Source organism: Oncorhynchus clarkii, chromosome 24 (assembly GCF_045791955.1).
Source record: "Oncorhynchus clarkii lewisi isolate Uvic-CL-2024 chromosome 24, UVic_Ocla_1.0, whole genome shotgun sequence".
Taxonomy (NCBI): domain Eukaryota; kingdom Metazoa; phylum Chordata; class Actinopteri; order Salmoniformes; family Salmonidae; genus Oncorhynchus; species Oncorhynchus clarkii.
In genome coordinates this window covers 9,380,261-9,395,482 of record NC_092170.1, presented here as the reverse complement: position 1 = coordinate 9,395,482, position 15,222 = coordinate 9,380,261, and the positions used below count along the sequence as shown (strand labels likewise).

The following is a 15,222-nucleotide window of genomic DNA, read 5'->3' as shown; positions in this document are numbered from 1 at the left end:
AAAAATCCCCTTGCATCAATACTGGTAATCTTCCACATCTTGGCTTAGATGCAGTGAAAGGGCCCAATTCAGAGCTGAGATAAGCGTGTGCAACACAAACTTTGGTGTAAGTCATTCATTGACGTCAATGGGAAAATTGTGCAAAGATTTGAGTTGAGCGTGCTGATCTCAAGTCAGGCCCTAAATAAACTGGAGTGTATTCACGAGGAATCAAACGGAAGAAAATGGGCTGAAACGGGGAAGGACTAACCTGAACTTGTCCAATAGGAAATGCTATTTTTGGTTGCAAAACATTTAGCTATGGTTTGACCTAATAAAGAAGCTCTGATGTTGATAATTGCACAGAAGCCCCAATAAATGGCCCCTAAAGAATTTTCCACAGTAATTTCCTAGGCCAGAGAAGACTATTGTCCTTGCTATTGTCTGATCACTGGCCCGTCTCTCTCATAGCCCTCCCTCCAAGAACCCAACTCCTCCAGTCCCTTACCCCATCTCCATCCCTCCAAAATTGACAAGAGACAGCAGTCGAGAATTCTTAGGTTAGTGTTGCAGACATAGAAATAGTATTAGTAGAACAGAGATTCCCACTCCCACTACCAGGTAGGTTCTACTAACCCTATTTCTATGGTCAGAGACTTGTTCTGAGTTCCTCTCATGAATGTTCCACTGATGTGACCTTTTTCTCAGTCGGTAAGACGCCCCTGCAAAACTTCCTAGGGATCGCCGAGCAACACATGGGGCCCAACAATGGGGTTAGTGGTCATAGTCATCATTATCATCATCATCATTTATCCAAACCATGATCCTCCTCATCATCCTCATCCTCCTCATCACCATCATCAATCCTAATCATCATCCTCATCCTCATCATTGTATAGGGATTTTACCTTATAGCCAGAGTGGCTGTCAATTTTGACATGAGTAAAGAGGTCCCTGGGCATCTCTTCTCTCTCAAATATTGATCACCATTTGAATTGTCTTTGAACAATCTTTATCCCCCTCTCTCATCCTCTCCCTCTCTTTCTTTCTTTCTCTTAACCCTCTCTCCTTTTATCCCTCTCTCTCTCTTTCTCTCTCTCGATCTCTTTCACTCTGTCTCAATCTCTTTCACTCTGTCTCTCTTACTCTATATCTCCCTCTCTCTCTCTCTCCTCTCTCCCCATCCCCCTCCCTCTCCTTCTCTCAATAGGCCCTAGTGACTCAGATGTCATGTCCTGCCGTGACCAACCCCACAGCCCTGACAGCCGAGGAGTACTTCAATCCCAACCTGCCCCTGGGCACCCGAGATATTGGCCACCCCTGTCAACTCACCACCAAGACTCAGAGGTGACAGCGACAGCCATCCCAGCCCGTATAACACCCTCTATGCCTGGGGCCCTTGGCTATAATAGCCCTATCCAGAACCATACAACATGTCTGGATCCCAAATGGCACCCTATTCCCTTTATAGTGCATTTCATTTAACCAGGGCCCAAAGTAATGCATTATGTAGGGAATAGGGTGCAATTTTGGATGCAGTCTACAGTAGGTCTCTGGTCCTGTCAAGTGTTTTGGCTCTGTCCCATGCATGTACATGTTTTCTTTCTATCCAATCTACAGTATGTAGGCTGTGTGATCTGATAAATTACTATGAAAATTGAGATCACATCAATAGCCATTTAGAATTCTGCTGGTTATTGGATAGATTGTGACAAGACAACAGTGAGATGGTGTCCCAGCCCGATCACTAGGCTGCAAGTACATGATCTCATCAGTTGAACATAAACATTGATTGGTCTGAACAGAAACCAGTGCAACAAATGACAAGATGTGATCAATGCTCTAGGATGAGATAGAACTAGAGTTCCAGTCTCTCACAGTCTTTCAATATGCCTGCATGACCAACAAAGACTCTTTCTGTGGGACACGTTCCTTCATTTTACGTTTCCAAACAATTTGCTACGGTGAGCCCTACTAAACAAGAGTCAGGAGTATTGTATAATATACACACTGCCGTTCAGAAAGTTGGGGTCACAATGAAAAGCACATTTGTTTTGTCCATTAAAATAACATCAAATTGATCAGAAATACAGTGTAGACATTGTTAATGTTGTAAACGACTATTGTAGCTGGAAACGGCTGATTTTTAAGGGAATATCTACATAGCCGAACAGAGGTCCATTATCAGCAACCATCACTCCTGTGTTCCAATTGCACGTTGTGTTAGCAAATCCAAGTTTATCATTTTAAAAGGCTAATTGATCATTAGAAAACACTTTTGCGATTATGTTAGCACAGCTGAAAACTGTTGTGCTGATTAAAGAAGCAATAAAACTGTCCTTCTTTAGACTAGTTGAGTATCTGGAGATTCAGCATTTGTGGGTTCGATTAAATGCTCAAAATGGCCAGAAACAAAGACCTTTCTTCTGAAACTCGTCAGTCTATTCTTGTTCTGAGAAATGAAGGCTATTCCATGCCAGAAATTGCCAAGAAACTGAAGATCTCGTACAACGCTGTGTACTAGTCCCTTCACAGAACAGCGCAAACTGGCTCTAACCAGAATAGAAAGATGAGTGGGAGGCCCCGGTGCACACCTGAGCAAGAGGACAAGTACATTAGTGTCTAGTTTGAGAAACAGATGCCTCACAAGTCCTCAACTGGCAGCTTCTTTAAATAGTACCCGCAAAACACCAGTCTCAATGTCAACAGTGAAGAGGCGACTCCGGGATGCTGGCCTTCTAGGCAGAGTTGCAAAGAAAAAGCCATATCTCAGACTAGCCAATAAAAAGAAAAGATTAAGATGGGCAAAAGAACGAAGACACTGGACAGAGGAAGGTTGGAAAAAAGTGTTATGGACAGATTAATCTAAGTTTGAGCTGTTCGGATCACAAAGAAGAACATTCGTGAGATGCATAAAAAAATGTAAGATGCTGGAAGAATGCTTGATGCCATCTGTCAAGCATGCTGGAGGCAAGGGGATGGTCTGGGAGTGTTTTGGTGGTGGTAAAGTGGGAGATTTGTACAGGGTAAAAGGGATCTTGAAAAAGGAAGGCTATCACTCCATTTTGCAACACCATGCCATACCCTGTGGACAGTGCTTAATTGGAGCCAATTTCCTCCTACAACAGGACAATGACCCAAAGCACAGCTCCAAACTATGCAATAACTATTTAGGGAAGAAGCAGTCAGCTGGTATTCTGTCTATAATGGAGTGGCCAGCACAGCCACCGGATCTCAAATCTATTGAGCTGTTGTGGGAGCAGCTTGATCGTATGGTACGTAAAAAGTGCCCATCAAGCCAATCCAATTTGTGGGAGGTGCTTCAGGAAGCATGGGGTGACATCTCTTCAGATTACCTCAACAAATTGACAACTAGAGTGCCAATGGTCTGCAAGGCTTTAATTGCTGCAAATGGAGGATTCTTTGACGAAAGCAAGGACAAAATTATTATTTCAATTAAAAATCATTATTCTTGACTATATTTCTATTCATTTTTCAACTAATTTCATGTATGTTTTCATGGAAAACAAGGACATTTCTAAGTGACCCCAAACTTTTGAATGGTAGTATATCCGGTCAAGAGTTTGGACACACCTAGTCATTCAAGGGTTTTTGTTTATTTTTCTACATGGTAGAATAATAGTAAAGATATCAAAACTATGAAATAACACATATGGAAACATGTAGTAACCAAAAAAGTGTTAAACAAATCAAAATGTACAGTACTTTATATATTTGAGATTCTTCAAAGTAGCCCCCCTTTGCCTTAATGACAGCTTTGCACGCTCTTGGTATTCTCTCAACCAGCTTCACCTGGAATACTTTTCCAACAGTCTTGAAGGAGTTCCCAAATATGTTGAGCACTTGTTGGCTGCTTTCCTTCACTCTGCAGTCCAACTCATCCCAAACCATCTCAATTGAATTGAGGTCGGGTGATTATGGAGGCCAGGTTATCTGATGCAGCATTCCATCACTCTCCTTCTTGGTCCTGTTGAAAAACAAATGATAGTCCCACTAAGCGCAAACCAGATGGGATGGCTGCAGAATGCTGTGGTAGCCATGCTGGTTAAGTGTGCCTTGAATTCTAAATAAATCACTGACAGTGTCAGCAGCAAAGCACCTCCACACCATCACACCTCCTCCATGCTTCATGGTGGGAATCACACATGTGGAGATCATCTGTTCACCTACTCTGCGTCTCACAAAGACACGGCGGTTGGAACCAAAAATCTCAACTTTGGACTCATCAGACCAGATTTCCACCGGTCTAATGTCCACTGCTCGTGTTTCTTGGTCCAAGCAAGTTTATTTTTCTTATTGGTGTCCTTTAGTAGTGGTTTCTTTGCAGCAATTCAACCATGAAGGCCTGATTCACACCATCTTCTCTGAACAGTTGGTGTTGAGATGTGTATATTACTGTGAAGCATTTATTTGGGCTGCAATTTCAGGCTGGTAACTCGAATGAACTTATCCTCTGCAACAGAGGTAACTCTGGGTCTTCCTTTCCTGTGGCTGTCCTCGTGAGAGCCAGTTTCATCATAGCGCTTGATGGTTTTTGCAACTGCACTTGAAGAAAGTTCTTGACTTTTTTCGGATTGACTGACCTTCGTTTCTCTTTGCTTATTTTAGATGTTCTTGCCATAATATGGACTTGGTTTTTTACCAAATAGGGCTATCTCTGTATACCACACCTACCTTGTCACAACACAACTGATTGGCTAAAACGCATTAAGAAGGAAAGAAATTCCGCAAATGTACTTTTAACAAGGCACACCTGTCAATTGAAATCCATTCCAGGTGACTTCCTCATGGAGCTGGTTGAGAAAATGCCAAGAGTGTGCAAAACTGTCATCAAGGCAAAAGGTGTCTACTTAGAAGAATCTTTAATAGAAAATATATTTTGATTTGTTTAACACTTTACCACTTTTTGGTTATTTCAAAGTTTTGACGTCTTCACTATTATTCTACAATGTAGAAAATACAAACCATTGAATGAGTGGGTGTGTCCAAACTTTTGACTGGTACTGTACATACAGTGCATTCGGAAAATATTCAGACCCCTTGACGTTTTCTACATTTTTTACGTTACAGCCTTATTCTAAAATGGAAGAAATAGTTTTTTTCCCTTCATCAATCTACACATTATACCCCATAACAAGTTTTTAGAAATGTTTTCAAATGTATGAAATGAAAAAATCGGAAATATCACATTTACATAAGTATTCAGACACTTTACTCAGTACTTTGTTGAAGCACCTTTGGTAGCGATTACAGCACTGAGTCTTCTTGGGTATCACGCTACAAGCTTGGCACACCTGTATTTGGGGGGGTTTCTCCCATTCTTCTCTGCAGATCCTCTCAAGCTCTGTCAGAGTCGATGTGGAGCGCCGCTGCACAGCTCATTTCAGGTCTCTCTAGAGATGTTTGATCGGGTTCAAGTCTGGGCACTGGCTGGACCACTCAAGGACATTCAGAGACTTGTCCCGAAGCCACTTCTGCGTTGTCTTGGCTGTGTGCTTGGGGTCGTTGTCCTGTTGTAAGGTGAACCCAGTCTGAGGTCCTGAGTGCTCTAGAGCAGGTTTTCATCAAGGATCTCTCTGTACTTAGCTCCGTTCATCTTTGCTTCGATCCTGACTAGTCTCCCAGTCCCTGCTGCTGGAAAACATCACTACAGCATGATGCTGCCACCACCATGCTTCACCGTAAGGATGGTGCCAGGATTCCTCCAGACGTGACGCTTGGCATTCAGGCCAAAGTGTTCAATCTTGGTTTCATCAGACCAGAGAATGTTGTTTCTCATCGTGTAAGAAACAATGGCAAACTTTTGGCAAACTCAAAGTGGGCTGTCATGTGCCTTTTTACTCAGAAGTGGCCCCTCTACCATAAAGTCCTGATTGGTGGAGTGCTGCAGAGATGGTTGTCCTTCTGGAAGGTTCTCCCATCTCCACAGAGGAACTCTAAAGCTTTGTCAGAGTGACCATCAGGTTTTTGGTCACCTCCCTGAACAAGGCCCTTCTCCCCCGATTGCTCAGTTTGGTTGAGCGGCCAGCTCTAGGAAGAATCTTGGTGGTTCCAAACTTTTTCCATTTAGGAATGATGGAGGACAGTGTATTCTTTGAGACCTTCAATGCTGCAGAAATATTTTGGTACCCTTCCCCAGATCTGTGCCTTGACAAATTTCTAAAAACCTGTTTTCACTTTGTCATTATGGGGTGTAGATTGTTGAGGCAATTTGTTTGTATTTAATACATTATAGAATAAGGCTGTAACGTAAAATGTGGGAAGTTCTGGGGGGTCTGAATACTTTCCGAATGCACTGTACATGTTTCCCGGTTTCCTCAGGTTCAAGGCTAAGCTGTGGCTGTGTGAGGCCCATCCTCTGTCCCTAGCGGAGCAGGTGGCACCCATCATTGACCTCATGGCCATCTCCAATGCCCTCTTCGCCAAGCTCAGGGATTTCATTACCCTGCGACTGCCACCTGGCTTCCCTGTCAAGATCGGTGAGAGAGTAGAGTACACTCCTGTAACCAGATAGTCTGCATCCTAAAGAGCTGGCACATCATGGTAGTTAAAGTGGAGAGAAACCGGGAGTGGGGGATTATCAAAAGTAGACTAGTGGTGTAAAGTACTTAAGTAAAAATACTTTAAAGTACTACTTAATTCATTTTTGGGGGTATCTGTACTTTACTATTTACATTTTTGACAACTTTTGCTTTTACTTCACTACATTTCTAAAGATAATAATGTACTTTTTACTCCATACATTTTCCCTGACACCCAAAAGTACTCCTACATTTTTAATGCTTAGCAGGACAGGAAAGTGGTCCAATCCACATACTTATCAAAAGGACATTCCGGTTCATTCCTACTGCTTCTGATCTGGCTCATTCGCTAAACACAAATGCGTAATTTCTAAATGATGTCTGAGTGTTGGAGTGTGCCCCTGGCAATTCGTCAATTTAAAAAAAACAATAAAATTGTGCTGTCTTGTTTGGTTAATATAAGGAATGTGATTTATACTTTTACATTTTACACTTAAATGTATTTTAGGAATGACATTTACTTTTGATACTTAAGTATATTTAAAACCAAATACTTTTTGACTTTAACTCAAGTAGTATTTTCCTGGGTGACTTACACTTTTACTTAAAGCATTATCTATTAAGGTATCTTTACTTTTACTCAAGTATGACAATTGAATACCTTTTCCACCACTGAAGCTGACCCACCTGTCCTTATGCCATGTTGGACATTCTGGCTACTCCTTAAATTCATTCAGATGCTACCTCAAATATGGTTAATTGGGATATGCCAAAATGTGGTAATTTGAGCTCTTAACATGTTTGGAATATTTACACCTATGCACATTAATTATGAATCCAGTGATAATCGTAAATCCTAAACATCTCTGTCACTGTCTCTGTCATCTCTTCATCTTCTCAGAAATTCCCATCTATCACATCCTGAATGCCCGGATCACCTTTGGGAACCTGAACGGGTGTGAGGAGGGGTCGGTGACAGGGCCGGGCAGGGTGGAGGTGGAGGTGGATGGACAGAAGGACAGCAGCCCCAGGACTGACACAGACACCCCCTCCCCAGGCAGTGACTCTTCTAGTGTCTCCAGCTCCAGCTCCACAAGTGAGAAACACACATGGACACAGACACTCACACACTCACACTCACACTCACACACCCACCCACCCACCCACCCACACACACAATCCATATTTACTCTACAATTAGGGCCAGGAGTGTTTCCCAATCTTATGACTTGACCAGGACAAAGTTATTTTTCTTTTAATCTAAGAAAATTCAAGAATGACCCATAACATCCCATCACTCCTGTCCTATGTCTCTCCTCCATGCAGTGTCGTGTCGTGGAGGGGAGATCCCCCCGTGTGTGTTCGAGCCTCCTCAGGGTTACACTGTGCTGGGAGGCAACCAGAGGGACAACAACATGCGTGGTGATGAGGAGGAGGATCTGCTGCAGTTTGCCATCCAACAGAGTCTGCTGGAGGCTGGCTCGGAGTACGACCAGGTCAGACTCACTCTGGCCCCTCATAGGGATAACTGCCATCTCAAAACCTGGCTCTTCTCCATTAAAGAACACAGAGGAAAATGGAAATGAGCGTCCAGGTTGTCCCTACATGTTTAGTTTGTTTCCTGCACTTGGTGCCTAATGAACACAAAGTATGGTATGATGGTAGTCCTCTTCATTCCTAAGTGGAACATAAGGCATCATATGGTTGTTTTGTAACCTTAACTCTGAAGTAATACTGTATTTTGGGGGCTCATTCGGGATGTTAATCAACTACATGCACATTGTATTAGTAGTGTGTACAGTTGTGCAAAGAGCTACAAATTCCATATACACTGTAAAGACTTGTGTACGTCTGTCCTAATCCGCTAGCTAGACAAACAGCTGACTCAGTATCCTAGGGCATAATCCAGTGTCAACACTGAGATTGAAACATTGAAATGACAAGAAAGTTTGGTGAGTCTTCTTGTTGACTTGGACTATCTCTCTGACTCTGTCTGTCGACTTCCTGGTCTGTGTATAGGTGACTATCTGGGAGGCGCTGACCAACAGCAAGCCCAGCCCACGTACTCTTCCCTGTGACCCCAGTCGCCTGCAAAGGTCTGTACTTTCTCCGCACTCGACTCGCTACCCTTCTCAGCCTTTGTTTGCTAAAGCCTTGGCTCGTCCTTCTCCAGCACACTGGAGGCTGCGTTCACAGCACACAATGTCACTGTTGACTCACTCCCAGTCATGCACACACTGTTGTCTTTGTCTGCATTCCCTGCACCTCATACAGTAGATACACTCTGAGTGACTGGCCCCCACTGATATACAGTAACTCTGCCTCTCTCCTGTATGCCCTCTCTGGGAACAATACACTGCATGTTACATAAGCTCAAACTAGCACAATTCAGTGTGTGTGTGTGTGTGTGTGTGTGTGTGTGTGTGTGTGTGTGTGTGTGTGTGTGTGTGTGTGTGTGTGTGTGTGTGTGTGTGTGTGTGTGTGTGTGTGTGTGTGTGTTTGCATGACACATGACAACCCCTCTTTCCTACTCAAATTATGTCCTGTCAAAATGAATCTAGGTCCACCATATTTTTCAACCATTTCCACTGTCACTGTCAATTCCTCTATTCTCCTTACACAATAACCAGGCACTCTTCCTCCAGGACTCCCCAGCACAGGCCTTGCCCTCCAGCCAGCCTCTGTAACACGCCCACCAAGAAGCCCCCCACAACCTGCAGCTACGACCAGCAGCTCCGCCTGGCAATGGAAATGTCGGCGCGGGAGCAGTCAGAGGCCGAGCTACGGCGACGGCAAGAGGAGGCGGAGCTGCAGCGGATCATCCAACTGTCACTCTTGGAGAAATGAGAGCCTGATTGGCCAGATGGGCTCTAGGAGGTATGGGAGAGGAGGAGGGTGGAGGTCCAGAGAGGGTAGTCAATAAGTTCACTCTACTCCTGGCTGTGACAGCCTTGCTCCTCCGACCGTCCCATATCCCCTTTCCCACTGCGCTCCTTCAATAAGAGCCTGTCTGTGTGGCACAACAGGGCTCTACAGTGCTGGTACAGCTACAGTACAGACTCACTACTCTCTGGTGCCACTCTGCACTCGCAGTCAGTGCAAGTTTACAACAAGAAACAAGAAGAAACACTTTTAATGGAATGCTACATTGACCGACCACATCAGTGGGCTAGGGTAATACAAATTGTGTTTGTGAAGGCCACTCTTTCATAAATGGTCCTGTGATTGGGGTATAGGGTTTGTGTCCACTTCACAGACCTGGGTCTTGTTCATTAGGCACCAATGAAAGAAAATGTAATGAAACAGGGATGGACTCCCTGAAATTGTCCAATAGAAACACTTGTTTTTGTTTACTGTTGCAAATCATTCTGCTATAGTGTGCCCTAGTGAATACTGCCCTCTGTGTGAGTGTCAGTTGGGTCAAGTGGGGTGGGATGTTGAAATACTCTGTTTCTTCCTCGTTTTTAATAGATTGCTACACCCCCCCCCCCCTGATTTGCACAAAATGGAAAGTACTGTAATTAGACTGTGGATGGACACTTGATGACTGTTAATGGTTCTAATAAGTAGAGAGATAGAATAATAACCCTATAGAGTTCATGTTAATATGATAACACTATGACAGGAGTTCATGTTAATATGATAACACTATGACAGTAGTTAATGCTAATATGATACGAGTTCATGTTAACATGATAACACTATGACAGGAGTTAATGTTAATATGTTAATGTGATAACAATATGACAGGAGTTAATGTTAATATGATAACACTATGACAGGCGTTAATGTTAATATGATAACACTATGACAGGAGTTAATGTTAATATGTTAATATGATAACACTATGACAGGCGTTAATGTTAATATGATAACACTATGACAGGAGTTAATGTTAATATGTTAATGTGATAACACTATGACAGGAGTTAATGTTAATATGATAACACTATGACAGTAGTTCATGTTAATATGATAACACTATGACAGGAGTTCATGTTAATATGATAACACTATGACAGGAGTTCATGTTAATATGATAACACTATGACAGGAGTTCATGTTAATATGATAACACTATGACAGGAGTTCATGTTAATATGATAACACTATGACAGGAGTTCATGTTAATATGATAACACTATGACATGAGTTCATGTTAATATGATAACACTATGACAGGAGTTAATATTAATATGTTAACCCTATAGAGTTAATGTTAATATGTTAACCCTATAGAGTTAATGTTAATATGTTAATGTGATAACACTATGACAGGAGTTAATGCTAATATGATATGAGTTCATGTTAATATGATAACACTATGACAGGAGTTCATGTTAATATGATAACACTATGACAGGAGTTAATGTTAATGTGATAACACTGTGACAGGAGTTCATGTTAATGTGATAACACTATGAGATGAGTTCATGTTAATATGATAACACTATGACAGGAATTCATGTTAATATGTTAACACTATGACAGTAGTTCATGTTAATGTGATAACACTATGACATGAGTTCATGTTAATATGATAACACTATGACAGGAGTTCATGTTAATATGATAACACTGTGACAGGAGTTCATGTTAATATGATAACACTATGACAGGAGTTAGTATTCATATATTAACCCTATAGAGTTAATGTTAATATGTTAACCCTATAGAGTTAATGTTAATATGTTAATGTGATAACACTATGACAGGAGTTAATGTTAATATGATAACACTATGACAGGAGTTAATATGATAACACTGTGACAGGAGTTCATGTTAATATGATAATACTATGACAGGAGTTCATGTTAATGTGATAACACTATGACAGGAGTTCATGTTAATATGTTAACACTATGACAGGAGTTCATGTTAATATGTTAACACTATGACAGGAGTTCATGTTAATATGATAACACTATGACAGGAGTTCATGTTAATATGATAACACTATGACAGGAGTTCATGTTAATATGTTAACACTATGACAGGAGTTCATGTTAATATGATAACACTATGACATGAATTCATGTTAATATGATAACACTATGACAGGAGTTCATGTTAATATGATAACACTATGACAGGAGTTCATGTTAATATGATAACACTATGACAGGAGTTCATGTTAATATGATAACACTATGACAGGAATTCATGTTAATGTGATAACACTATGACAGGAGTTCATGTTAATGTGATAACACTATGACAGGAATTCATGTTAATGTGATAACACTATGACAGGAGTTAATGTTAATATGTTAACACTATGACAGGAGTTCATGTTAATGTGATAACACTATGACAGGAATTCATGTTAATATGATAACACTATGACAGGAGTTCATGTTAATATGATAACACTATGACAGGAGTTCATGTTAATGTGATAACACTGTGACAGGAGTTCATGTTAATGTGATAACACTATGACAGGAGTTCATGTTAATATGTTAACCCTATAGAGTTAATGTTAATATGATACCACTATGGCAGGAGTTCATGTTAATATGATAACACTATGACAGGAGTTCATGTTGATATGATAACACTATGACAGGAGTTGATGCTAATATGATAGGAGTTAATGTTGATATGATAACACTATGACAGGAGTTGATGCTAATATGATAGGAGTTAATGTTAATATGATAACACTATGACAGCAGTTCATGTTAATATGTTAACACTATGACAGGAGTTCATGTTAATATGATACCACTATGACAGGAGTTCATGTTAATATGATAACACTATGACAGGAGTTCATGCTAATATGATAGGAGTTAATGTTAATATGATAACACAATGTCAGGAGTTATTGTTAATATGTTAACCCTATGACAGGAGTTGATGCTAATATGATAGGAGTTAATGTTAATATGATAACACAATGTCAGGAGTTAATGTTAATATGATAACACAATGTCAGGAGTTATTGTTAATTTGATAACCCTATGACAGGAGACTGGTTCGTTGGCAGCTAGTCTGCTCACAGTTACAGCATCCTAAACAGTTACAGCATCCTAAACCTTTCAATGTGTACGGCCATCATGCAGCTGCTGTTGCTCACCCTTTGGACTCCGTAGGGGCTGAAATAACCTTTTATGTGAAGCCATACTATATGGCTTCACATAAATGAATATATACTGAAGAAAAACAGAAATGCACATGCAACAATTTCAAACATTTTACTGAGTTACAGTTCATATAAGGAAATCAGTTAATTGAAATATATGCATTAGGCCCTGATCTATGGATTTCACATGATTGGGAATACTGATATGCATCTGTTGCTCACAGATACTGTACCTTAACATAAAAGTAGGGGAGGGGATCAGAAAACCAGTCAGTATTTGGTGTGACCACCATTTGCCTCATGCAGCAGGACACATCTCCTTTGCATAGAGTTGATCAAGCTGTTCATTGTGGCCTGTAGAATGTTGTCCCACTCCTCTTCAATGGCTGTGCGAAGTTGCTGGATATCGTATACGTCGATCCAGAGCATCCCAAACATGCTCAATGGGTGACATGTCTGGTGAGTATGCAGGCTATGGAAGAACTGGGACATTTTCAGCTTCCAGGAATTGTGTACAGATCCTTGCGACATGGGGCCGTGCATTATCATGCTGCAACGTGAGGTTATGGCGGGAGATGAATGGCACGACAATTGGCCTCAGGTTCTCGTCATGGCATCTCTGTCCATTCGGATAAAATGCAATTGTGTTCGTTGTCTGTAGCTTATGCCTGCCCAAACCATAACCTCACCGCCACCATGGGGCACTCTGTTCACAACATTGACATCAGCAAACCGCTCGTCAACACAACGCCATACACTTCCATCTGCCCGGTACTGTTGAAACCGGGATTCATCCGTGAAGAGCACACTTCTCCAGCTTGCCAGTCGCCATCGAAGGTGAGCATTTGCCTACTGAAGTCAGTTACAACCCCGAACTGCAGTCAGGTCAAGACCCTTGAGAGGACGACGAGCATGCATATGAGCTTCCACGAGACAGTTTCTGACAGTTTAAGCAGAAATTCAGTTGTGCAAACCCAGTTTCATCAGTTGACCTGGTGGTTGGTCTCAGACAATCCCGCAGGTGAAGAAACCGGATGTGGAGGTCCTGGACTGGCGTGGTTACATGTGGTCAGCGGTTGTGAGGCCGGTTGGACGTACTGCTAAATGTTCTAAAACGACGTTGAAGGAAGCTTATGGTAGTGAAATTAACATTCAATTCTCTGGCAAGTTATCTGGTGGATATTCCTCCAGTCAGCATGTCAATTGCAAGCTCCCTCAAAACTTGTGACATCTGTGTGACAAAACTGCACATTTTAGAGTGGCCTTTTATTGTCCCCAGCACAAGGTGCACCGGTGTAATGATCATGCTGTTTAGTCAGCTTCTTGATATGCCACACCTGTCAGGTGGATGGATTATCTTGGAGAAATGCTCACTAACGGATGTAAAAAACAAAATTTGAGCAAATGGAACATTTCTGGGATCTTTTACTTGAACAGATGGCACCAAACACTTTACATGGTGCATTTATATTTGTGTTCAGTGTAGATCCATCTTTTTCATGGAGGTTATTACAGGGAGCACAGATATTGTAGGTTTCTGTTATCAAGGGAGAGGTGAGATATGGGGAGAATAGAGATGACAAATGGGGACTGGTGGAGACGCGTTTCATGGTGAGCTTTGTGAGTTTGAAATTCTAATGAAAAAGCATCTGTACCTGATATGAATGGAGTTGTGATGTGTTTGTCTGTGTGGAGTTGTGGTATTTGTATGACATTCCAGCATAGCCTACACGTGTGTGGGTTTTCATTTCTGACCTGAGCCAAACTCTGAGGGAGGGGGGGGGGGGGAGTATATATGGGCGGCAGGTGTCACAAGTTGCTTGGTTTTTAGTACAAAAAAAAAAGAAATAGTATTAGAACAGCAGCACAAGTTAGGAGTCTGGTTCATACTCCTTTTATTGTTTAGCTTGCCAGATAATTATTATTTTAAGTGGCTGATTTTCACGAAGTTGGAGCTAGAGGTAATGAAACAATGTGGCGTATGTATGGAAGTCAATAAAAACAAAACATCGGTGGTATTCCCGTTTCTTTCATTAAAGGACAAATTCACAGCTTTTTAACATCAGATGACTTATCTCCAGCACCAAACCAGTGTCTAACTTAAACATTCTGTTAAAATTATACGATAAGGGGGGCCTCCCGGGTGGCGCAGTGGTTAAGGGCGCTGTACCGCAGCGCCAGCTGGCTCTGTCGTAACCGGCCGCGACCGGGAGGTCCGTGGGGCGACGCACAATTGGCCTAGCGTCGCCCGGGTTAGGGAGGGCTTGGTCGGTAGGGGTGTCCTTGTCTCATCGCGCACCAGCGACTCCTGTGGCGGGCTGGGTGCAGTGTACACTAGCCAAGGTGGCCAGGTGCACGGTGTTTCCTCTGGCGCATTGGTGCGGCTGGCTTCCGGGTTGGATGTGCGCTGTGTTAAAGAAGCAGCGGCTTGGTTGGTTGTGTATCCGAGGACGCATGACTTTCAACCTTCGTCTCTCCCGAGCCCGTACGGGAGTTGTAGCGATGAGACAAGATAGTAGCTACTACAACAATTGGATACTACGAAATTGGGGAAAAAAAGGGGTAAAATTTAAAATAAATAAATAAATAAATAAATTATACGATAAGAAAAAG

At 42.0% G+C, this 15,222-nt stretch overlaps 1 protein-coding gene across 1 annotated transcript in view; it reads left to right on the top strand.

Moving 5' to 3' along the window:
- Nucleotides 1-10,058, top strand: part of LOC139382713 (ankyrin repeat domain-containing protein 13B-like) — a 37,167-nt gene extending 27,109 nt beyond the window's left edge. The window contains exons 9-15 of the mRNA XM_071126816.1: nucleotides 688-752; nucleotides 1,190-1,326; nucleotides 6,322-6,479; nucleotides 7,423-7,617; nucleotides 7,848-8,017; nucleotides 8,541-8,617; nucleotides 9,167-10,058. Coding sequence (XP_070982917.1) covers nucleotides 688-752; nucleotides 1,190-1,326; nucleotides 6,322-6,479; nucleotides 7,423-7,617; nucleotides 7,848-8,017; nucleotides 8,541-8,617; nucleotides 9,167-9,368 — 1,004 coding nt within the window. The 3' untranslated portion in view covers nucleotides 9,369-10,058. The remainder of the gene's footprint in view (nucleotides 1-687; nucleotides 753-1,189; nucleotides 1,327-6,321; nucleotides 6,480-7,422; nucleotides 7,618-7,847; nucleotides 8,018-8,540; nucleotides 8,618-9,166) is intronic.
- The last annotated feature ends 5,164 nt before the right edge of the window (nucleotides 10,059-15,222 follow it).